Source organism: Patagioenas fasciata, chromosome 9 (assembly GCF_037038585.1).
Source record: "Patagioenas fasciata isolate bPatFas1 chromosome 9, bPatFas1.hap1, whole genome shotgun sequence".
NCBI classification, from domain to species: Eukaryota; Metazoa; Chordata; class Aves; order Columbiformes; family Columbidae; genus Patagioenas; species Patagioenas fasciata.
Window position 1 is genome coordinate 9,200,553 of NC_092528.1, and position 25,509 is coordinate 9,226,061.

At 43.7% G+C, this 25,509-nt stretch overlaps 1 protein-coding gene across 4 annotated transcripts in view; it reads right to left on the reverse strand.

The window, feature by feature from the left end:
* Nucleotides 1-11,287, reverse strand: part of AMER3 (APC membrane recruitment protein 3) — a 35,431-nt gene extending 24,144 nt beyond the window's left edge. For all 4 annotated transcript variants that reach the window (XR_011740458.1, XM_065844654.2, XM_065844655.2 and 1 more), the window contains exons 1-2: nucleotides 11,188-11,287; nucleotides 1,905-4,946 (exon numbers count right to left, since the gene is read on the reverse strand). Coding sequence is in view for 3 of the 4 variants with exons in the window: in XM_065844654.2 (XP_065700726.1) it covers nucleotides 1,923-4,925 (3,003 nt within the window). In the remaining variant the exon portion in view is untranslated. The remainder of the gene's footprint in view (nucleotides 1-1,904; nucleotides 4,947-11,187) is intronic.
* Nucleotides 11,288-25,509: the final 14,222 nt, after the last annotated feature.

Here is a 25,509-nt window from a genome sequence, read left to right on the forward strand (position 1 = left end):
GCCAATTCATACATTGAACTGCTCTTCTAACCTTAAAAATCTGTGCCTAGCACCGGTTTCTTACATATACTAGCTATGACTAGGAGTCTTTCCTTGCCTATACTGAATTTTTCATTTCAGAAATAATCTAATAGAGGCAAGTAGTTCAGAGGACTATGGTGTGTGCTTGGATGGCAAGTTCTGCCTAAAAATCTGGGGGCACAAGAAGGTGGCTTGCTAGTCAGCATTGTTTGCAGGATAGTTTGCAACAAAAATGGAAACAAAACAAAATCACTTCTTTCACTGGAGGAAGACCCAGTTCACTGATGAACAGGTAGTAACTAGATGATGCCTTAGTAAAGGGTATTGATGACTGACAGTCTCTGGCCATTAACCTAATGCAGACCCCTGAAAAATATGCCTCCCTGCAATGGGAGACATGTTAGTGGGGAAGGGCACTTTCACAAAGATGTAAATAGCAAAGCAGGCAGCTGAATCTCCCAGGACTTGAAAATGTAAGGATGTTTCTGCCTCATGCAGAGAGAAATACCGTCCTTTTTAGTTTGTGCTGCTTGGGAAGCCCTTAGAGATGACCAGAAAACAGTTACACTGCTGTGAGCAACAAGAAGCATTGTGTTCTCTGGGTTCCTCCATGCAATATTGAGCTGCTCCTTAATTCTCTCTCCTGGCCCTTGCTGCAGCCTCCTCTCCATCTTCCACCACATCCAAAGGCTGTTTCTCAGAGTGCTGGGGCTGGGCAGAGTCCAGCCAATCTGTCAGAGTTGCCAGGACACATGACAGAGAATTTGCATGGGTTTAAACTTCTAGGACAGATTCCTCTCAGTAACTGGAGGACAGAGGATTTCTCACCTGGCACAGTTAGAGCAGTATGTACAGATGGCATCTGCTCTGGCCTAAAGCCTTGTGTGACAGGCCAATCTGAACCAGCACCATGGCTGTGTACTTGAGCAGCTCTTTCTGTTTTACAACAGAGGTGTTTCTTACCCTATGTCAGAGAACAAATTCTGTATCTCCCTGTCCAGTAAGTGTGGTTCAAGGATTTTCAAAAGCTTGAGGTGCAGCACAGAGCCTATAATCCCTCTCTTGAGAAGCCTGTCAAGCTTTACACATGGAGCATGCCTTGGCTTCAGCTCTTGCCCTGCCACGGTGCTGTTTGGCCAGAGACCAGCTCTATCTACTGGAGACAGATTTGAAGCTTGCAACCCTGTTAGGAGAACACCCTTTTGGTAGACTTGGCAGCAGCAGCAGAGTATTGCGTGCTTTCCCTTGTGCTTGAGGGCACACCGTACACACAACTCCAGGACAGGGTGTGTCTGTCTGCCCTGGGACTTAACGTTGCAGATCTCCGGCTTTCTCCAGTGACCCCTTCTGTAGCAGCTCACGCCTCAGACTGCAGTAGAGAACTCTGTCTGATATCCAGTTATCACTCCAGAGGGGAAGAAGCAGGGCATAATTTTTATGTTTTTATTAAGTAGTAAGAGGATTTAATGACCTGGTAGTGAGGAATCTGAGCTGAGTGCTGCCAGCAGCCTGTGGCCAGGCAGCCATATGCACAGTGTTGTTCCAAACGTGGCAGATCCTGGAGTAGGAGAAGGGAAAATTTTCCTTGCTTCAGTTGGTGTGAAAACTGCTGCATCTAAATGGAAGATGGGGCTTCAACATTTGCACGTGTCTTGTAAGACTCAGGGAATGAGATACCTGCTATATGTGGCTGCTGTTTTCGGCAAATGTGTCATTTAAATTTTGATTACTCTTAACTACCACACTGAAGTGGAAGTTAAGAACAGTGGAACTGGAAAAGTGAGAAACCCTGAGTATGTATCAGACTCCATTGCCCGAAGTGTGAAGTCGGAACAGATGTTACCTTTTTCACACTTAATTTCACACACCCTATAACCACTCACCTTCTCAACGCAGGTGTGTTACTGGTGGTTCCTCCCTGTCACTGCTGTCCCCAGGGTCACAGCCTGCAGGTTTGGGGACAGAGCGCTCCCTCCAGCCAGACCCACGTGGGACATCTCCGCAGAGCTCCATGGCCCTGGGCTGGGCGGCTTGGCCTCCTCCAGCTGCAGCGGGTCTGTGGGAGAGACCGAGCTGCTGTATGAAGTTTGTGGAAATATAGCAGGTACGTCTGAGCAGACAGAGTTAAAGAGAGGTAAAAATGTTGGTCTGCTAAGAGTTGTGGCAGCAGCAGAGTCACTTGGACTGAGGTCAATTGTAAAGTCTTTTAAATAGGACAGCGCTTGATTGTTTAGCTGGGCATATTCAAAATTTATCTTGCTTCTAGTGACCTCACCTAGGATTTTTGCTCTGCTTCTCTGATCTTCAGAGCAAATTTGCTCCGCATTTTGCTTCAAATGATAGAGACTGCCAGATTGGAAACTTGTCTCATAGTTGTATTGATTTGTGCTAGGAATACTGGGGTATTCTGGATTTTGGGCAATGCAGTTACATTCGTTTTGCAAGAATAACTTGTTTTTGTACTGAGACATCTTACGAATTATATTGTTTACTTCATTCCCAATGCATTTGTCTTCCAGGTGTTTGTTTTCGTAGCTGATTTTTAATGATGCCACTTGTGTTACACAGCGCTCTAAGAGCTGCACTATGTTAGTGCTGCTCTCCGTTGCTGTGGGGCTAATGTGGCTCTGGAAGCGTCTGAGAGTCAGAGGCTGCAGTGGTTTATCACAGGGAATAGAGAGAGAGGGGTATGTTGGTTTATTTCTGTCGTCCAGGTGATCCAGGAGTGAGGTCACAGCAGTCTTGTAGGAGTAACATGATTCTACTTCGTGATTATCATCTAACAAAGGGTTTTCAGAGCTCCGGGAACCACTCTGTCTGTTCAGGTTTTCTGGCAGTGGGTTTTTATCTCCAGATGTCTCGGATCCTTCTGAAATTGTCATCTTCTCATTCTTACTTGAAGATGTCTTCAGATTATCTCCGGTAGCCTGTGATTGTGGTGCATAACTTGATGCTTTGGTGGTTTCCAGAGTCCCAGGCACTGTAGATGAATCCTTGTGGTGAGTCCCCTCCCTTCCTTGGAAATCCAAATTAGATGTGTTAGGGCAAGAGTCCAGGCTGTGGTCTCTTTCAGCGACATTTACTGAGGAGGCCTCAGTGGCATGGTTGCTTTCATCCAACAACACACAGAGGTTAAATGTATCAGATTCTTCCTTGCTTGGTTTCTCCTGCTGAGATTCTGTGCTCACTTTCTGTTCTGGGCTGGGTGGAATCGATGAATCATTAGATTTTTCCGGCTGTGATTGAGGACTCTGAAGAGAGTCAGGGGAGGAAACGAGCCCCGCGTGTTTTCGCAGCCAGTTTATTATCCCCATGGTCAGTGAAAGCTCGGTATCGCAGAGCTTTAGCAAACATTCTTTGCCTTTCCACGTGCTGTGGAAAAAACCCTGGCTGATAATGTCTAGAGTTGGCTGTGAAGCCATGTTCTCCTCAGCTCCAACGTGAAAGCTGTAAATGGACAAAGGGATTTCAATGGCTTGTTCTGAAATGCTTTCAGATGTGCACAAGTCATCATCTAGGACTGGGTTTATTTTGACCTCATTTGGATCATAGAAAAGCTCATAAAGGGCATCTCCACTGTAGCTGTCTCTTGGAAATCTACCTGGGACCCCAGGGGTCTGAGCTTCCTTCATTTCTTCATCTTGTCCAGGAGAAAATGAATCATAGTAGCCTTCATCACTTGTGGATGTGGATTCCTGGTTGTCACTTTTCGGTGTTCCTGTTTCTGTGGAGCTCTCTTTGGAATTGTCACCATCTTTATCAGGTGATGCTTGGGGGTCTGTCACAGATGCAGCAGCCTGGCATCTAGCCTTTTCCACATCAGGACCAGGTATCTTCAGTACCTTCTTATCAAACAGAGCACTCTGATGCAGCCTCACTGATTTGTTGATGTTGTCCCAAAACTTTGCAAATTCAACAGTCTCATTCTGCCCAGGAGAGGCCAGCTGCTCCACACCCCCTTGGAAAGAGCCCATGACAGGGCTGTCTTTGTGCTTGCCTCGTCTCAGCAGAACTTCTTTGCTGTTCTCCACCTCCAGGTGAGCCGAGCTCTCATCAGCAAAGATTTCCCCACAGCCAGTGAGAGAGTCAAAGCTCTTCAGAGAGGCGACATCTTCACACAGGGTGTTGCAGCAGTCGTAGGAGGAGTCAGACTGCAGTTCACTGTCTGAGCAGTCTTGGGACAAGCAATCAGATGCAAAACTTTCCCCAGTTTTGAAAAGATACTTTGCAAGGCGCCCAGACAACTCACTCTTGCAACCTGGAGAGGACAGATTCTTCTCCTTCTCAACCAGGAATGGAAGGCTGTCTGGTTTATTTTTTTTTATATGAAATATATCTCTGAGCCCTTTCTTAGATCTCTTGAGGGAAATTCTCTTCCTGGGAATGGTTTTAGCGACAGCTGGTACAAAAGGCATCTGTGGCACAAAGTTCCTGTAATCAATCATCTGGCTGCTGCATGCAGACTGGCTGGGGCTGACCACACACTCTTTCTTACTGCTGGAGCTGGACATACCCGAAAAGCTGATACTATTGACAAGTCGCCCCTTACCCTTTCCAGAAAAACCTTCCTCACAAGCCCTGCTGGGGCTGCACTGCTCTGTTTTGTCTGCCTCACTAACACAGTCGTGGGTTTTACTCTTCCTTACAAGTTTGTAGGAGGACCCAGTTGATTTTTCCAGGCTGTTGTCACCAGCTCCATTCCTTGCTGCCCTGGTAGAAAATCTGTAGTTCTTGTGCGTGGCCAAACACGCCAGCTGGACTTCAGCTACACTGTGGTTTCCCTCCAGAGCTGCCTTTTTGTCTTTCCCATTGTCATCTTTGTTGATAGGAACTATGTGCGCTGGTGGCACCTTCTCATGTTGCACACTGGATTTAATGAAGGTCTTTCCTCTCTTGAGCTCCATACTGCTTCCTCACATCTGTTTCTGTAAAGAAAACAACAGGATAAAAATACCGTGAGGCTGAAGGCTAGCACTTCTAAAACTAGAGAACAAAGGGATACATATTAAGCATTATACAATTGCATTTATTTGTCACCAGGAATTTCCATCACTGAATCATGGTATTGCATGAGAAACAGATCAAGTGAAACTGCAGGTCTGTTGGCAATGGCTGGAAGGTCCAGCAAGGAGAAGACAGTACACATTAGGGCTTGGTAGCTGATGCTCAGAGAATATTTTGTCTGTTAGAAATGGGGGCGTCTGGATATAGGATTATGACTGCAGGATGGCTTTTAACAAGATAGAGATAGTATTTCAAAAGTAGATGAGGCATCAATGAAAAGCAATGTCTGAGGAACTTTAACATGCAAGTGTGTGCATCAGGGATCAGCAGTTCACAAATCTGTGCCTTTGAAGAGGACTAAGAGCTCAGGGTGGGAAATCTCCTGAGAAAGCAGATCAAACATCTGACACATGATGCTCACTTTATATTAAAATAAGCCTTACCTGTGAATAGAAAATCCACAAACCTTGGTACTGTCCTGTGAAGCTGAATTACTGGTTTTGCTTCCTCCTGAGTATAAAGTATGATTTTCTGCACTACTGCTTTTATTGTAAAAAGTCAAAAATGCCACATTGAAAATCACTGTTAATTATGGCAGAAGCATCATTTCTAATTTGCAAAGACCAGTGTAAGTACATTGAGGCATTGCCACACTGAATCTACATTGTGCATTGATTAGCTATTTCTAAAAATACTCTGTTACCTATATCAATGCTCATTGTGGCCTGTTTGGTTTTAGCCATGACGCTTCCAGTTTTCCAGCAGTTATTTCATGGACACACTTGCTCCTTTCCTGCCTTATTGAATATTGAGTAAGTCAATGGACTTATGTAAAGGTAGGTCAGGGAAGAAGCAAGCCCTTCCTAAAAGCTGCTAGAGAAACCAGGTTTTTACTGAATGGGAAGCAGATACAGGTCTGGCAGCTGGGAGTTGTGTCACCTGCAGCACTTCTCCAGCAGGCACATCAGTGACAGCCTGTTTCTCATAGGAGCTGCAAACTGGCAGGTGATTAGCAATGTTTACAACTAAATGTAGGTCAGTGACAAAAGGAAGAAAATGTAAATGTAAATTGTGACTATTCAACATCAAGAGTATGGTTGTTATGGAAGACGTGGGTGGTGATAGATGGGTGTCTGTCAGTATGGTAGAGATGTTGGCACATTTATTTGTGTTTGGGGCTGTGTGTGAGTATTGCAGAGCATTCTTAATGAAAGCCTGTAAACATTTCACTACACTGTCAGGTATCTGGAGTTCACTGCTGCTGCAGGAAACTGGTTTTGCATATTCAGAAATAGGTCACTGGGACATGATTATACTCCTCTTTGAAAAGCAAGGTGTGATTGAGAAGAAATTCAGTGTGCAGAACTCCAGCAGAGCTATGAAAACGATTGGAAACAACTGATGCAAGACCAGTTATTAATATGTCAAAAATAGTGTCTGACATCTCAGTCCTTTACAATTGTAGAAGTATTAACAGGTTCTGTGTCCCTGCAGGAGCTCCTGCTGCTGTCAAGCTCCTCAGAGGTCTGTGCCGTGGCGAATGCTGACGTTACAACAATGCTATGTAGGACTCTCTGAAGTCCTGCAGCTGTTTCTGCCCATTCTCACTATTAAACAATGGTCATTTTTGTAGGAAATTGCATATTCGGGAAGTTTTCCTCTAGATACATTAAAAATATTTTTAGCGGTGGATTTGTTTTATTGTCAAGTATGAAACATTAAAGCTAAGAATTCAGGATGTCAATAGATAATCTTTGGTCTGAATTGTATCTCCTTGATAATAAACACAATGGACCACTAGTTTGATAACTGGGTCTAGAAACTTTGAGGCTTGTTCTTTTTTTTTTATCGATTAGATGAACAGTTTTAACATGAAAGTCCAAATGGCCTGAATAATGTCTGTACTGACAATATATGTAGTATAATAATGTAAGATATGCTGATGGTAGACTATACTACCTTTTCTGTTTCATCTGATGAGGAAAAAAACATAAGTTAACTATTGTTTTGTTTGTTTGAACATCTTCTATACATATAATCACTAACTTTGTACTCTGTTTAATGTCCCTATATAATCCCATATATTCTTTTTCTCATTTTCCCCCAGGATTCATGCAAGACTCGTTAGATCTAGTTCACTGTGTCATCCTGCTTATCCTGTTTTAACACTGACACAGCTTTGGGAATCTTCCCCATTAAAAATGTTATTAAAAATGAACATCAAGAACATTCAGCTCTTTGAGGGCACTTAAGGGCAGGCAACCAGAGCCTGCTGATTTTTTGAAATGTTTATCTCAGATGCTGTTTTGTAACTTCCTATACGATGAGTTCCTCTTCATCCTCATATGATACAAATTACCAATGAGCTTCTTTCCAAATACAGAATAGAGATATTTATGAAATGCTGCTCTCTTTCTAGATCTATTAATACTTTCAGCATTCTTGGATGTAATGGACCATACCATAATACCTTTTTTCCCCTCTCTGCAGGGATACAGCTGTATCTCTAACACTAGAAGCTGTACCAGTGAAGTTAAAGACAGATACAGGTGCTATAAGGGAAAGTTACCCTCCAGTGGTTATGTAAAGCTAAACAAAATTCTGTGAAAAATTATTCTAGGCATTTAAAACTGGTACATTTCTGGGATTTCTGGACTGGTGCACTCAGCCACACTGTTGCCTGTCTCTGCTCCTTTTTAATTATCTTCTTGAACTTAACTTGCAGTGTATCTCTTCTTCCACAGGGATAAAGGGTATGTGAGGGACTGATTTCCACCTTTGCAAAGGAAATACATTTTGCAATTAAAAATCACTGTGAAGAACAGAAACCTGTGGAAATGAGCAGTCAGTCAGCTAAGGCTAGGTTGTTCTGTTTCAACAGGCTCTGGGTGTTTTCTTTGTTAATGTTACTTGACCTCTTTTTCAATATCTGTGAAATTACCTGTGGAACACATGTTTAAATAGATAACATGCTTGAATCTCATACTGGGCTACAGTTTAGAAGTCATTTACAATAATCTTAGGTGCAGCAGTGCTGAGACTTCCCATCTACAGTAATCGGTACTTTTATCTGTCTTGATCATACCAGCTGCTCACTTTTAGGATTTCACAAATGTCTAAGCAGGCAATTAGATCTGGATTTGGTGCTTATACTATAATGGAAATAAAGTTTTGGTTTATATTTGAATAATATTGCTTATAAAATGCAGAAATATTTCAGGCTCAAACAAATATCAGAAATACCATTTTACGGCGTCTGTGGTTCATATAAAAGTTTTAGAATAGGAAGGCAGACACAGCCCTGTGGGCTGAGCCTTGGTTTTGGGACAGTCAAAGCAATTGCTCATAGTCCTGGGTTACAAGGACCTGAACGAGACTGAGTTAGGTAACTGTTCTGGTTCATAAGAGCCATATTCAGGTGTCCTAAATTCTACCTAAGTCCAGGTCAGCAGACATCGAGGAGAGGGGGGGGTGCAGTGGAGCTGGACTGGGTGTTCACTGGGAAGCAGGAGGAAGATGGATGGAGGCAGGATCCAAACCATTCCAATTGTGCCTCTGTCGTGGGAGTGAGACAGAGGGGTCACACTTGCGTCTACCCGTGGCCCCCAAGCTTTCTGCCAGGCTGAGCTCCCCACTGTTTTCCCTCTCTGGAGGAATGAGGGGAAGACTTGCTTTGGTTTTTGGGCTGGTGTCAAAGTTATTATCTTAAACCAGTTTATCTCACAACGAAAAGCTTTCTTTAGGTTATCTTCTAAGAAAAGGTAAAATAGATTGTGCTTTAATGTTTCAGTAGCTGAAGTAGCAGTCTTCCAGATGTAGCTCTAGGAAGAGCATCCTAATGGGAAGGTAGAAGTATCTGCTTCAGTGAAGTTGTGTGGATAAGAATAATAGTATTGTCAAGAGGAAATGTCCTCTCTGGCTTGGACACTCTTACTTGCTTTTTTGATGGGTAATTTATATATAGGTGTCTCTCTTGGAGACAGAAATAAGCAAAATTCAGAATATAGTTGTTGTTTTGCAGAGGAGATAGGAGTTAATTCTTAAAATTGGCAGGTTGTGGAAATGGTACCTCGCTGCCTCTTGCTAAGCAGAATTGTGCATGCCACTTGGAGTCTTAATTTAACCTCCCTCCAAGCGTTTTCCTTTTATTAAATGAAAGACTTGATAAATATTGCACACTCTTTTAGGGTTTTTAATTTAAAAAGAAGAAAAAAGTTCTATTTGGACTGCTTTTATGTTTTAGGATACAAGTCTGGAGTGAGTCCAAAATCCCTTTCTGCAAGTGGCTTCATATCAATCAGACTCAAGATCCTGAATATCAGCGTTGCCTTTGAAAATGTTACCCCTGCTTTCCAAACAAAAGTGGTAGCATAATTAAATTTCCTGAAAACTTATCTGTGGTTTGGGCATTTGGACATGTATTACGCTTAAAATGGATGCACTTTAAGATGCAATATTTAAAAAAATATTTATTGAGAAATTGTATCATGGGAAAGGGAAAAAGAACAGAGTGCTCTGGGAGACTCTCCCTTCCTATGTCTAGTTAACCTCAGGAGGATTTGTGCTGAGTGCCAGTTGGAAGCCCTAAAATACAAAAACAAGGAAGCATGAGGTGGTGAGAGCCACAGCTACTTTTAAAGTCAGTAGGCAATACTAAATTTTAATGCTGAGGATCTAATCAATTAGCAATCCATAAAGAACAGCTGGTGCTCCCAGTAAAGTGGGAGGGGGGGAAGTATTTTTGGAATAAGACTTTATTTACAGTCAAAAGCCTTGACTCTATCTCAGAAGATAAAAGTTAATAATGGAAATACTAATAATCATTATAATATACTCCATATATTCCCTTGATTTGTTTTTTAATAACAAAGCAATAAAATGCTTCCTTGCTAGAGGGTGGTGATATCCTCTCTGCAGTTATTGTCACACTGTTTCTAGTAAGCAAATAAACACAACAGTTCTTATGGTGAAAACCAAAGAGGATTTTAAGGCAGAGCTCATCTTCTCACCTAAAGTGATTACCCTGCTAGTATCTCATCTCCATTAGAAGACAGAAAAGAACAGGCTGGAAAGGATGGAGGATGTGATCAGGGACAGGCATGAATCAGGAAACAGAAGAATGTTTATTTTTAAAGACACCTGTGTGACACACAAACCTGCATTGGGATCACGCCTCTTGTTGGTACTCCTCCTCTCATCATCGTTAGGGGCTGTATCTTATCATTCTCCTTAATCATTTGTCTCTCTTGGGTAACCCAGGATGTCTAATTATTTGCATATACATTTAGGTCAGGCAATGGTTTTCTCATGAAAAACCAGCAAAAAGCACATGGATGTGTTTTTCTTCAACCTCAGTTCCACTGAGCACACAAAGTAAAATCTTACACTCCCAGCAGAATACTAGAAGGATATGTAGTTAAATGCTTAATCTTATTAGTGATGTGCTATAGGGAAGCCTGAACCTTCCTTTGAGCCCTGCCAGCTGTTCCGTGGAGCTCAGGATTTTTCATAGTAAAATTAACCATGTTTCTACTCCCAGTATACTCTCCTGCTGTGTGCCGACAGGAGGGATCCCTGCGGGAACAGCAGCACCCACGGTGTCCCCCAGCCCCGCGTGGGGCATCCACAGTGTCCCCCAGCCCACCATGAGGTGTGTGGCACGGCAGCAAGAGGCTGAGACTATGACAAAAGGAGGCTTATTCTCTGACAAAACCTCTGCACCCCTCACTCAGTTTTCTTCTGTACCTCAGGCTGAAAGAAATGTAACTGCTCAAAATGTTCCAATTACCCTGTGTAAAAGGGCAGCATAAACTCCTGCACTATCATCACTATCGAATCATCACTCTATTGCTGGGAGACGGCAGCTGAGCAGAAATTTCCACTGTGTACCTGTAAAGGAAACAGCATTTTTTACTTGCCCTGGCTGACAGCCTGTTGGTAACAGACAGCAGTGTTAACGCTGTCAGCTTTGGATGTTTTCAGTAATTTATTGCTTTGAATGAAGGTAGGATGTACATTATATACAGACAGGCATGCACTTGTCAGATGTATGGAAAAATAAGTAAGAACCAATTAACCAAATTAATAGTCACTGTGTCAAAGCAAAGGAAATGACATTGCACCAGAGCAAACAATAAGGCAGATCACAAAAATCCTACTCACCATGTTTTATCCCTGAGCAGAAATCCTCTCTGTCTCTCCTAGCCTTGCTGCTGAGGCTGGTCTTTATCCAGAGGCTCCTGTGATGCTTTTCAGATTCTGAGGGGTTGGACCACTGCTGCTCTCCAGTGTTACTCTCCACCCCCTGTCTTTTCCTCCTCCTTCTTCCTTCATCCCCACCCCCTCATTCCTCCTGCTTGTAGATTTTTCGTACCTTACATAGATTCTAGGCTTCCACATGCAGCTTAATTTAGGAAAGATGCTTATTTCAGCCATCTGCTTAATGCCATGGAAATGCCTCCATTGCTAAGGAATAAAAGCCCAGAAGGTAAGCTTGGGAGTCCTGAGCCAGCATTTTGGTTCCTCTCTATATGACTGCTTATTAAATAGGGAGGAACACATACCAATTCATTTCATTTCATATTATTTTCCTAGGATTCAGGAAAAGTGGTCCTAACATGTTCTAAGGTTAGTGAGATGCTTCACTGTGCAATGTATGCAGATTATTGAACTGTAGCCCTTTGTAGGGCTTTTGTTAATATTGAAGTTAGGGAGAGTTTCATGTGGGTGTAAAGTGGTGTAAGGCGAGAGAGTGGATATTTCTGCTGGCCAAAGTCGAGTGCCTGGTGTCAGCCTTGTATTGCCTTCATCAAACATGATTTATCAAATTGCTTTTACAATCAATCTAACTTCTGCTTCAGTGTGCAGTGAAGTCAACATCTGACGTTGCAACATCGTTCTTTGTTATATAGATGAGTTTATTACCATCACAAACACAACAGCTTTAGTTTCACAAAAGCGTAAAGCTGGCATCCTCGCCCCAGCCCCTCTCCTTGTGAGGAGCTTCCAACCTGATCATATCTTGATTGTCCCGCCCCATTAACTCTCCTCTGAGTCCTTCACATCAGTCTTTCAAATACACTGCTTGTTGAAACACCACTGTTGGGGGCATGATAGGAGCATCTTAAGCCCGAGTGTATGCCATGGACCAGTGCCTTAATCCAGTTCAGTAGCTCTCCTGTGAGCTGCGGTTTAGCTGTACTCCAGGATGCGGCAGGGGTTTGTGTACAGACAGGTGTATCTGCAGGCAGTCCACCCTCCTGACAGCGCGGTTACCCTGAGGTAGTCCTCGGATGATTGAGTGAGACAGCAAGTTCAGACAGCTCCAGTCTGTTCAGATATTCGGAAAATCCTCCAGCTCTGTATGAACTGAAGATGAGCATTCCCCCACAACTGGAGTGGGTGCATCAGTCACAGAGCTGATCTTTTCTGTCCCAGCGTGACAGCAGAAAGTGAACAAAAGTGTTGACCTGCTACCTGTTCTCATCTTCTGCTCACTGTGTGCTCTAGCTGAACCTTGGAGGTGGGGAAGGAGCTTAAGCTTTTGTGCTCTCTAAGCTTCTAAAGCTGAAAAATCTGGCAGTTAGCCTTAAAGAAGGTAGAACAGAGTGCTCCTGCTCTGAGTGCCAGCCTGTGAGCCACTGAGGTGTCCCCGACGGTGGAGACTGGAAAGTTACAGCCTGGAAAACACTCTGGGTTCAGCACAACCTGCAACAAATAGAAAGCCCTTGTGTGGCTCCACCGAAAGACTGGTGGGAGGAAAGAACAAGCTGTGGGCAAATCCTAGTAGCTCTGGCAAGTAGATGGAGACCAATCATGAGAGAAAATACATGAATTAGAAATAGATTTGATGTTTTTTATTCTGCATGAAATATTTGTATTAACATAGGAGGAAGCCTTTTTTCTTCATGATGGGTCTATGAAAACACAAAGTTTTCAGGTAGTAGATCCTTGCTCTGCAGTGATGTCACGTTTGATAGTCTCCACTTAGTGCACTCCTTTTTGGCAGGAGGGAGACTTTGAAACTTTGAAATCCTTCTTTGATCAAAGTGACACCAAGGCTTGTTGGAAATGCTGACAGATCTGACATTCAATCAGACGTCGCTTCTGGTGCTGATTCAAGGCTGACGGCTGGTGTTGGTATTGTCTTAGCAAGCCTAGCAAAACTAGGGGTTTAGATTTTTCTATTTGAAAATTATTTGTTTCAGGCTACTCCACTGTGGCAGTTGAACAGCTTGGTTCAAAAGGTAGGTTCTTGCAGAATGTAATCATCCTCTCTGATTAATTCTGATAAATTCAGTCTGTCCAGAATTGTTTTGGGCATCAGTGGGCATAAAAGGGAAGGGAAGATCAGAAAACTGTAGATGAGTGGCACATGGAACAGCTGCCATCTATTTAGCAGAAGCACACAGCCCTGGGCATGGGGAGTAAGAAGAGGGCCCGTGAGAGAAGAGAGACTAAGGAACATACAGTCCCTGGCGTGGCAGGAGATCCTTGGCATTCAGTGAGGAGGCCTGGGGAAAGGAGGAAAATCCACACAAGGGGTGGTATGGACACATAGGGAGGGAGTTTTCAGATGAAGCAGCAGACCCAGCCTGCTGGCACGTGGAAGCCTGCATCTCCCCAGTGTGGGTAGCAAACGTTTGCATCAAGTGATCAAAGACAACTATTAGCATGAGCAACTAACAAAAAGCAAACTATACTACTTTTTCATGGCAGAGTGTAGCAGATTGTTTAACCCTGAAGCTCAGAACAAAACCGTTTGCTGAGATAGCTCTATTTGTTTCCAAGGAATTACTTACAGGATGAATTTGACCGGAGCTATTCTCTGCCAGTGAACTGAAAAGGCGTCTAACATCCCCAGTCCGGTTGAGCTTTCTGCTAACATCAGCTTCAACTTAATTATTTATGGATTCTTATCAGTATTTCTTGGGTTTGCATGTCGTGGAGAATGAGTAATGGGATATGGAGCTTTTTCTCTCCAGGTTGCTCGCAGAAAACTAACCCAGGTTGAAGGGAACAATCTTTGCTACTTATCTGACTACTTCCCAGGGCTTACATTAAGTTAATTGCTACTCGCTTCTCAGTTACTTGGTGACATGGTGTCTGCTGCAAAATTTAGGATTGTGAGTTGCTGTTAATAACATTAGCACTTAGCAAAGGAAATAGAAGGATTTCTATCCACAGATTTCTGTAAGCGTATTCCACCTCAACATCTCCTGCCTGTTTTCCCTGGGAGGCACTGTTGTTGCCGTATTTGCTGCCAAGGGCATGAGGTGGAGCAGGTATAGTTGCAAGAGCCCCTCTCAGTGTTGGTATGGAAAAGCTTGGCCATCCTGCCTGCCAGCCAGCCCTTGGAGTGCCCGTGCTGGTGGCCTTGGGGGCAGTGCTGAGTGCCCCAGTATGGGACCGGTGAGTTCTCAGTATTGCTGTTGTGGGGACTATGGATGACTGATTGTGAACTGTTTGTTGCCTCAAAGGAGAAGGAAACGGGATTTTGAGAAAAAAGAGAATGGGGAGGACATTTCTTCAGCTGCTTGTGTTAGAATAGTGTCTGCCCTTAAACTTTCTGCTTTAAACAAAAAGCTCTGGGGTAATAAATGCTTTCCTGAAAAATCAGTGTCAGAAAAATTAGCTGCATTAAATGCTGTAAAGAACTACTCCAGAAAAATTGTTTCACCAGATAATGAAGATCTCCAAGGCTCTAGAGAGCAGAGACAGCACCTGGGAGGGACATGACACCTCAGGGTCCTCCCTACAGAAGTGTTTAAATACAAATTTCCAAGGCACGTATTCAAAGCTTTTCCAATCCAGATATGCCTGTGTGTCACAGACATCTGTCCAGAGGAGGCAAGAATACCTCCAGTTTCTTGAACTGCTCTTGTCATTAGCAGACACTCCCTGTTTCAAAAACAAAATAATAATTCAGCATGAAGCATGGAGGATAGCAAAGTGTGCTATTCCCCAGGCATCTGGGTACAACCTATAAGAAAAATTTTCTCAGCTTCTGCTGAGGAAGATGCTAGTGTGATGGATTCAGGGAAGGTTACAGGAAATTTTTAATGACTGTTTTGTATGACTTGGTTTCCTTGCTTAATTTAATGTTGTTCTCTGCATGAGTACATACAATTAAGTGCTCCCAAGGCTTTGTTAAATGCTCAGTCAGGAAACTAAAAAAAGATATACAGATGGAAGTAGCCATAGATACACAGCGTCAGATAACAGAGAGAGACCATCAATGAGGGAGAAACTACTTCAGTGGCTCTAATGGGGTAGTATTTCAAATGCTAAAGCTGGAGTGAAAGGAAGGCTAAACCCAAAAAGACCTGGATAAGAGAGAAATGAGTAATTGCATAAAATTAGTGAGGGTGAGCACAAAAACAGAGCAGGTTGAGATCTGCATGCACAGATGGGGATGCTGAGCTATGAGCAGGACAGGTTGCTGGTCACACTTCTGCCTTTCACTGTTTGAATGCTTTAATTTTGTATCTCAGTGAAAAAATAAATCGTGTGTTGCACAGAGATGCTGTATTGGTCACACAGCGGGTAATATATTTGTCACAGGATCTTGCAGAGGAGTCCTCATGGGCGGTATGGGGGGACCATGAACCAAATCACAAATCCTGTTCTGAAGGAAGAAACCTCTTGGCTGAGTGTGTAGTTGGTGGAACCTTGAGGAAAAAGAGCACTCCAGCCAGTTTGCTAACTGAGACAAGTAGCACCTTACTGTATGTAAAATCCCACTTATCTGCCAATTGGTATCTAAAAACAGGCAAAGAAAAGAACATTTGGAAGATGGATGAAAAATGAAGCCTTTAAAATCACAAGCAGTGCATTTGGTAGCAATGCAGTCAGCAATGGTTGATGGTTGATTTGTTCAATCAAACATACATTTGGGAAACAAATTTGTGTGTTGAATTTATGTTGTTGTTGGTAATGTCACAGCCAAACTTAATTTTAAAGTGGCGAGTCCTACATTACAGAAGAGAATAAAATACTGGCTTTTAAATGCCGCATGCTAGCAGAGCAAGAGATGATGTTTCGGGGTGCTTGTTTCTCTTGTTTTCCCACCTCCGTGTGCTGGGTGGCAGTGACTGACTCCAGAAGCTCCTGGCTGCTGCTGCCTTACCTGCCATCACAGCTGGAAGGCGAAACCTCTGACCGTGTTCCTTGAAGTCATTAAGTGATGTCTGTGGTAGGAGTATGGCATTGCAAGCAAGGCTCTTATGGTAGTGAAATATGACCTTTAATATATTTTTGCAGTTACAGTAAATAAAGCAGTAAAACTGAAAGAACTGAGCATCTGACAAAGTGCTTCATTAATGTATCATGAGTATTGACAATGCCAAGGTCATCATTTGGTTTGTAGCTACACCAATGATCAGCAGGTCTTAAAATACGGTATTTTATGGGTCTTCTAGCTGGCAAGCTATTTAGAGAAGGGTGATTTGTTGAGCACTATTCTTTGGGCTTTATCCTTTCAAGGCTTCGGCTGTTACCATAGCTCTGCAATGAAACAATCTCTCCCAGCAGTTTGATTTTTCACAGAGGGGTTATTAACATTTCTAAGCCAGCTGATATGCCTAGGCAGTACTCAAGCACATTAAACTGTTCCATATTTCTCTTATGAATGTGCAGTAGCCATTTTCCAACCAGTAGCTGAGTGCCAGCGCAAGCCAGAGTGGTGTGGAGCTGGGAGGCAGGCACAGTGTGTTTTGGGACAGAAAGCCGGGAACTGAGCTCAGCTGGGGCTGTGCAAGAGACACTGTGTTACGGTGGGGTGGATGCTCTGGTTTTGCTGCTGTGTCTTGAGGGGGGTGGTAAGCCTGACAAATAGGACACCTTCATTTAGGAAAAGAGACTCAGAATTATTCTTGCTCTAATACAGAGATGGCAATTTCTCACCCTGCAAACGCACGACGACAACCTGTACTTTTGAAAAGGACTGGTGGGTTTTCTAATACGTCTGTTTCTAGGCACCTGGTTTGAAAGACCTTACTCAACTCTTCTTGAAAATCAGACACCTTAAGGTGCTTCAAAGCCCCTATGTGTTGGGATTTTACTGGGGAAAAAAAGCAGCAGGAGACTGATAAGTTCTCAGAGCATGAGTGGAAGGTGTATGGAGAGTATGAAGTGTGGAGTGCTGCTGACTGCATGGTCATTGCTACATAGTCTGCATGGTCATAGCTCCATAGTCATTTGGGGCTTGTCAGTGTTTCAAAGAGCCTGGTCCATTCAGAGCCAACAGAGTGGTATCCCAAAATGGACAGAAGCCAGCCCCAAAATGATTTAACTTGTTCCTCAGCTCATTAAATGAGTTGCTTCATTAAGAATGAAGTCTGGATTAATGCATAGGTGCGTGTGTTGTCATAGAAATGGTATGAGAATGACGGATGAGGACCTTGAATTCCTCATTTGTTGCTATAGCCTGAAGTTTTCTGTACAGAGGATGTTGCTGCATCTCCTCATAGTGTGTAAGGCAGGGGGTGCGTGGTGGATACCCTGCAAATCAGGCACAGGAGTGCCAGTGTGCTGGTGCGAGCTGGAGGAGGCAGATTTCTCTGCCTTTGGCTCTCTTCTGTTATGGATGTTTTACCTAAGGCCGGCATGGATCAAACCCAGGTTAGTCTGCTCCAAATTGGGAGTCATTGCCCCACTAATTAGAAGTTACCCAAAATAACAAAGAGCTGCAATACTAGGTGTTGGAACAGGCCAGGTAATATGCAGAGACACAGTGCTGCTGCCTGCAGCGCTGAGGGGAGGACATGGCAGGAATCACCTGCTTCCCCAGTAGCGGGGATTCTCTGATAATAATATTATTTTCCCTGTCCCATAAAGATCTTTCTTCAACACCTAAACAGGTATTTGAAGTAGTGATATTTTTTTTGCCTGCTCTACCTGAGCTGTGCCGCTGTCTCCACCTGAAATGTGGGACGTATTTCTGATTATTACGGTGCTAACCTGTCGCATCCCTTCAGTGTTCAAGGGTGTGGGAGGAGCAGATCAGCAATGTGTGCTTTATTTCAGAGTTCTTATCTTTGGCTGTTCGTAGGAGGACAGAAGCTTTCCATGGAGATGATACGCCTGTCAGACTATGGCAATCATCAGCACTTTCTGTGAGGACATCATAATAAAGAAGAAATAAATACCCGAAGTCAGCTTTCATGGAATTAAGTAATTGATTACACACTCTTAAAGCATTTTAACAGGAAAATTTGTAACAATATTATAACTTTTTTTTTAGCTTCATTTCCAGATCAGCAAGATTCACGAAATCTTGTTGTTTGTACCTGCCTATTTGTCCCTGCCTTTCAATAACTTCTGCATGCACTTATTAGCCAGGTTTGTCCTGATTTGAGATAGTGAGAGAGCTCTCAGAAAATATTAGCTTTTTTTAAAGGTTTCATGAACCTAAGCGGCAAGGTAGCAGAAACAGGCCAAATAAGTAGCTCCACTGTGGAAAAAAAGGCTGGAAAAGAAACTCTGCGTTTATTAGAAATCAAAAAAGCAGCATTGCAAGCAGGTAAAAATTTTAGATACCCAAAGCAGTTAATCAACAACAGATTACAAAGTCCCAGAAAAGTAGACTTTGTTACAGTGCTTGAACTGTATCAGTGGGGGAAATAATACTTTTGTTAAGCAGGAATAGTTTCTAAGCTTTAAGGCAGTGCTAAAGAGAACATGAGAAAGTGGTAAAAACCTAAGTATGAGAGATTTTTCCATGCCTTTGGAAATCCCAGTTGTTTTCCAGACCGGCAGTGGGATTTATAGGTAACCCTACAACTATTATAAAACCCACTTCTCTCCCTCTGCACTGCGCAGGTGGGCAGCTGGGTGAATTAATCTGAAGGTCTCTAAAATGACTCCAGTATTTACTGGGTTATCGCAGTCATTTGACCAGAGAATCTCACTCAGAACACCTGATATTGCTGTGAAAAAAATACTGAGTATCAGCTACCACAGCTCTCTGATTAATTCAGTCCAATACCAGTGCTACATCTATACTAATGCCTTGCTGCACCATCACAGTATGCTGCCTGATAGTGTCACCGAGCCTTTTTGAGCTTGTATTAATTAGAACAAACACTGAAACTCTGAAACAGGGGTTTGGGGAGTTGAGGTGGTTTTTCGGTTGATGCATCCACCTTTTTGTTTTTGTTATTTTTTTGAGAAAAGCTTGGGAATTCATTAGTCAGAGGAAATTACTTGTAGGAAATGCACACTTGTTGCAAAAGATCCTGCAGCAGACAGGCTTGATTTCTTGTTCCAAAGGCCCTCCTGAGGATGCTGTGTTGTCTCAGCAGGGAAGCCTTGGCATCTGCAAAGTAGAGCTTGTACAGTGCATTTTGGAGGTGTTAGCAGGCAAACATGCCTTTGTTCAGGCTGTTGTAAAATAATACCTGTATTTGGGCTGTTGTTGCAAACGAAGAGACTTTCCACTAGATGGCCCTCCACATCAAACATTGAATATGTAAACATGAAAACAATTTCTGGGCTTTGAATTTCACATTAAGCTTTGTCAACAAGCTTTCTGTCCCATGATTCATGTAGGCCAAACTCAAGTCTTCTCCAGTCCTGAAATTGGGCAGCTCTCTTCCTGCAACCCAATACCTACATTAAAATACCTTGTCTTTTATTACTGTCAACCTGAGCTCAGAATGTGTATGCTTAAAATCCTGCCTTCTTGTATATGAGAGCTGTATAAGTGGCTGTTAAATGTTCTTTTTATTCACAGATAACAAAGTGAGCTCTCGGATTTGAGGAGGTGCTCATTAACAAAAAAGAATGCAGTGGTATTACAGCCTTGTCATTTGTTTTGTTGCAACTGTTCTGCTTAAAACTTTTACATCTGGCAGGGTTTCCTAAGGGGGAAAAAACACAGAACTAAACTTTCAGAGGACGTAAACTGATGTTACTCTATTAACATTTTAAAAATTGCATTAATCAACCTCAGCTTTGGCTTTGGTTGAGGAATTTTGGGAGAGATCCTCTCTGATTACCTTGCTTATGACAAACCGACTGGAGGCCATTTTTGGAGGTCTCTTCCTTGGAGTGTGGCAGAAAATACTTCCTGGTATTTGTTCCTCCAGGTCACTGCTGTTTGTCCAAATAACACCTTCCTTTGTTTCTTATGTTTTGCTGATGCTGCCTGGTGTTAAATTGCAGGATGCTTGGCACAAGTCTCATCTTCCTGCCAGGAGCTCCATGTAGGTGAACTCTTTCCACAGACAGCTCTTTGCAGTGCTGGTTATCCCCAGAAGACAACTCACACACCATGAGTGGTACACAACACTCCAGAGCTTTTTAAATGAGCCTGGTGGAAGTGTAGAACAGTCAGTCTCTCATTCTGCTGGTGTGCAGATGCTTACAAAGGGAGTTTCACCAAGAAGTTGACCAGGAGTTAATGTGAAACAGGTCCCTGATACTAACTTGATGTTTTGTGCACAAATGTCCACTCATGGCACCTGCAGGAACCACACAACAATTTGAGAGATGGACACAGTCCTGAGGAAGAGACTGAGACGGAGGGTAAGGTGTTGTTGAGACCGGGTATGTTTTATGTTGGGGTAAAGAAGGGGTTGGGAACGAGTTTTAGGGGTTGGAGGCTGCAATAAAAGGATGGGCTGGAAGAATTTTGTGTCCTGCCTCAGTGCAGCACATATAGCCCATTGCAGAGCTGGGTGCTATTGCTGTTCTCTCAGTTGCTGCTGCTAATAAGGATGTCCCAGCTAAGCAGGTTTGGAAAGGTCTGTACTAAAATGAAAGCACAAGTCTTCCTTCTCATTTTGTGAAGTGACACATGGACTTTGAGTCTTAAACTGCTGCAAAATATGAAATAGGCTCAGGGCAAGGTGAAGTAATCAGTTTGAAAAGGGGGCAAACAATGGTGCAGAGTACTAACTAGTACTGCTGGTAATAAATAAATTAAAACTGTCACTAATGAGGTACATGAAGGGGGCATTCATCAGGCAATGCACAGAGGGGTTTAAAAGTTGAAATTAAGTGATCATGACCACTGAAAACAAAATAAGAACACATATCTTAAAGTGTGCCTTTGTGAGTAGGCAAGAACTGGTGTATTCACTAGGAAGGAAATGCAGCTGATTAACAAGAACGCAACTGAATATTGCGTTGGGCCCTGGTGAGTGCTCTCTGTCTTACTGTGCTGCCTTCGAGGGACTGGTATCAGTTTTTCTTGCTAAGAAGGGTGGTGTTGCTAAATGATATTATGATAACATAATGAGAAATCAGAGCAGCTAAGTCTTGACGAGGCATCCGGCTCGAGTTAATTAAAATAGAGAAGTCATACCATGGTGCCAAGGGAAATAGTAAAAGCACAGATGGGGAGAATTGATTGCTTATGGGGGGATTAGTGTGTTTAGTGCAGAGGTCTTAAAAGGACAAAGGGACAATCTGGACAACCTCAAGGCTGGAACCAGAAGCTGAGAGGCGATGTGGGCATATGAATTGCAGATAAGACAATTTTAAGAGTTACTACCAGTGTGAGTTTGTGAAGGAAAATGTAAGCTTTAGAGTTAACCCAACTTTTTTGCAATTATGGGAGTAGAATCTGAGAAAAGGGGAGCCTGTACACAGCCATGGCTTGTCATAATAAATGGAACTAGTAATCATGTTCGTACTATATAGTAGAGACAAGCCCAGGCCAGATCTCTTGAACAAAAGGCTATCCTGAGCCAAACTGTTCCTGGTTCAAGCCAGGCTGGCCCATCATTTTCAACGTTACAAGGCAGATGTGTGGTTCAAGGTGTGTCTCAACATCCCAAGTGAGTCTTGGAGATGCCAGGCACAACTCTGCTGGGCTCCAGTAGCAGGAGCTTGTCTGCCCTGGCCTGGAAGGGGAAAATGCATGTAGCACGGCATGAGACATTTGTGGCTTTTCTGTGCTGCCCACAGCAGCCATAATCCCCTCATGTCCAGTCCCCAGAAAAGATCACAGTGCAGAAATATAAGTTGATCAGACGGAGATGTCTTCCATGCTCTGTTTGGCCTAAGAGCCCAGAGCACACTGAATGAGATGGCCATGATCTCTCCTCTGCACGTCCTCTCATATTGTGCTTAGTTCCTGCTCAGATCTGGAGGCGTGGTACCTGCCTTATTGCATTTTTTGCTGTCTTCCCTAGGACTGCGCAGAGACACAGGAGGCTTGGGCTGAGCAGCTCCTGTGACAGGGTTGTACAGAAGAGCCTGTCCCTCCGCACAGCCCCTAAACCCAGTGCAACCAAGTAAAACCTCAGGGCGGGCATGATATTTCCCTGAGAAGAGGAAAGGGATTGTCTGGAGGCTGAAGAAGGAAATTCCAGAGCAGATGAAAATGGAGAAAAAATTCCAGATTAGGAGGGATTCCTTAGAAAAGTAAATAAGATACATCAGTGTAGAAACATGTCTTTTCCCACTCTTCAGCAGCCTAAATGCTGCCTAACCTCTGATCAGCTCTCTGTCAGGTTATAGATCTTCTTGTGCCTAAACAAAAAACACAGGCTGCTTGTTCCTAAGGCGACTATATGAACTGAAAACAAAAACTACTTAATAGTTCTGAGCTGCTTTTGTTCGGCCTCTCGCTGGAAGTCAGTCCTGATTATGCATAAATTACTAGAGAAGCTGGTCATTTATAGCGTGCTAAAACCAGACAGGACAGTATGAAGGGTGGGCAGGAGGAGCTGACCCTCCTGCAGTTCGTTTATAAAAACAAATCTCTTTTTATAATTCTGTATCACTGCAGACACCCTGTGAGGCTCCAGGGCCCCCATCTCGAGTCTGACAAAGAAGGAGTTAAGCTGCTGCAAGCTGTTCTCCAAGGGGTTGAAAGGCTTTGCTTGGTAGGGGCAAGTCCCTAAGCTGGTGTTTATTGATGGCTATCATGGGACAGACCTCTCTCTATTTTGGGAACAGGAAGGGTGGACCTGGGAACCTTGCCAGGAAACAGCTTCGCTGGAGCCTCATGGGCCCTCACCTTCCTCTCCTCTGTCCTTACAAAACGTTTATCTCACTTCAGGGCTGAGGTCACTGCTTCTGGAGTGTTTTTAGCAAGGTGTTGAGGTGAGACACCTACTGTGAAGGCAAATGTAGCCCATGTGGCAGGCAACTCCTGTCAACCTGAGCAGACAGCAGGAGTTCAGGAGCACTGTTCTATGTGAAAAGCCTGTACTACTGGAGGTGCAGGTTTGAGGCTCCAGGAGCAGAGGAGCTTTGCTTTGCACTGGCTCCTCAGCTCCTCAGGCTGCCACCAGCAAAACAGCTTTAGATGCATGTTTGCTTTGTCTAAAAACAGGGCTCAGTGATGCATAGCAGAAACTGCCTCACTGGGACTGTTGACAGGACCTGAAGTGGTTCACAAATAAACAGTGTAGGAGACTTTAAGGACAGATAGCTGGGGATGAAAAGTGGCGTTGTGTGTCTCATTTTCACCATCACTTCAATCTCCAGTAGTGGACAGGTGAGAGAAATAAGCAGAGAGACAGTCTGAGCTCAGAAATTGCACAGAAGAAATTGGCAGGGTGTTTGGCAAGGAATGAGGAGACACAAGTGGCAGGGGCTGAGGTGTCCTGGGGATGGCACACATAATTCCACAGCTGCTGTGCTGGAGCTGGAGCTGGCACTGATGTAACAGCGCTGGTTTGACTACAGCTCGGGCAAGATCCAAAACCAAGAGAATATCATGGCCGAAGTTAAGTGTTTGAAAGAGGGGATAGTCGTGGGGTGGATGGTATTGTGGTGACCAGCAGAACATCTGATGGCGGTAGCGCTTCCAGGAACGGTCACTAAACAGGGATGCGTGACCCTGAACTGCCTCAGGGCATTGCTGGGGGCTTTGCTGAGACACCGCTGCAGTTCTGACCTGGTTCAACCCACACCTTGTTAAAATGGCTCATTAAAATGCATTGTGAATACATTTGAGTTTTCTTCCTGTATGTGTTGTCTTGCAGCTTTTGTGGGCTGTAGCAGTTCTGTGCATCTTTATATTCCTCTTAGTTGCTATCCATTGTGCTGGGCTGGCAGTGAAGTGTTTATTTCAGAGCAAGAAACTGCTGCTTCATGATTGGAAAAAGCAGCTCAATTAAAAGGACCTAGGAATTCCTGAGAAAATGCTGAGAATGGGTTAGAAAAAAAATGCTTGTTTTCTAGTTGCCCCCAGTAGCTGGAAATATAATGAACTCTTACAGGACGGGCATTTGGCTGTCGATCTGAGCTACCTGGAGGTGGTTTGGAGCTGGCTACCATGCTGGTAGGTAGCAATGCTTATGAAAGCACAGAGAGACTGAAAAGGGAGGGCGATACATTTGCCCTGAACCAAGACTCAGGAAATGAAACTCTAATTTCGGGCTTTGCCTTGGCTTTTCAGTATGATTTGTGTTAAATTGCTGAAAATCCATCTGGCCTCAGTTCTTCATCAGACACCATGGTGGCTTTGTTCACAGAGCCTTTTTTGGCTTTAGGTGCTGCTGAGGACAATAGCAAAGGAAAAGAGAAGACATGTCTTCTCCGGAGCTCCTCATGCACATCCTTTAATGAGCTGGAGCTTGGACTGGAGAAGAAAGAAACAAATAATTAAACTAGAAATAAAGCTGACTGTGTTTAGTGAAGATCTCAGCTTGCTGGCTGCCTTCAGCAACATTCTCTGTGTGTCTCAATCTCTCCCTGTCGTGAACTGTGACTCTGCCAGTTTGGTGAGAAGTTCTGGACATATCTGGGGGTGACGTGCCCTCTGCCTTGTGCCTGTGAAGGTCACCAAGAGAGTGAGACTGGTGTGGGCTTACATAACCCAAACACAGATAGTTTTGCCTAAAAAAAAAGTACCGCCTTTTTTTTTTTTTTTACAAGTTTAGAGCATTTGTGTTCCAACATTTGTGTTCCTCCTCCTTCCCTAGCATTGCTTTTGTGCCATGAAGCCTGATTCTCCTGTGTGAGGACAGGGTATTGCTATGGAAATGAGTGCAAGCCATACAAAGGCACTCTTATGAGGACAAGGCAGAGCAAGGCCTCATGTGGAGAAAATCTAATTTTAAAGCACCTGTGCTGCATAAGTAACAAAGGAGCTGCTGGGAAGGGACAACAGAGCTTGTGAATGGCACTGTGTATGCGACCCACGGCATATCCCCTGCTTGGCTAATAAGGGATTGTGACTCTTATGCAGCACATGCTGGCGGTTAATCCCTCTGCCATATGGCGGCTGTGCCCGGCACCTGCTTCATCAGTGTGAGATAAGGTCAGTGTCTCCCTGTGGGCAGAGGTACTTCAGAGAATCAATGTTGCTTCAGCATCTTTGCCACCTGAGAATGACTGCTGTTCCTAGGTTCAGTGCTGGGAGCTGGGAAGGAGCATCTGAATTTTGGCAGCAAGGCTCCTTCCTCCCCAGGATGGTACCGTGCCTTGTGCTTGTCTGTGCCATGTACAGATTGTGTCCACTCATTCACAGTCTGTCATCAAAAGGCATGAATTGGAAGAGGTAACATGTATTTTCTTTCA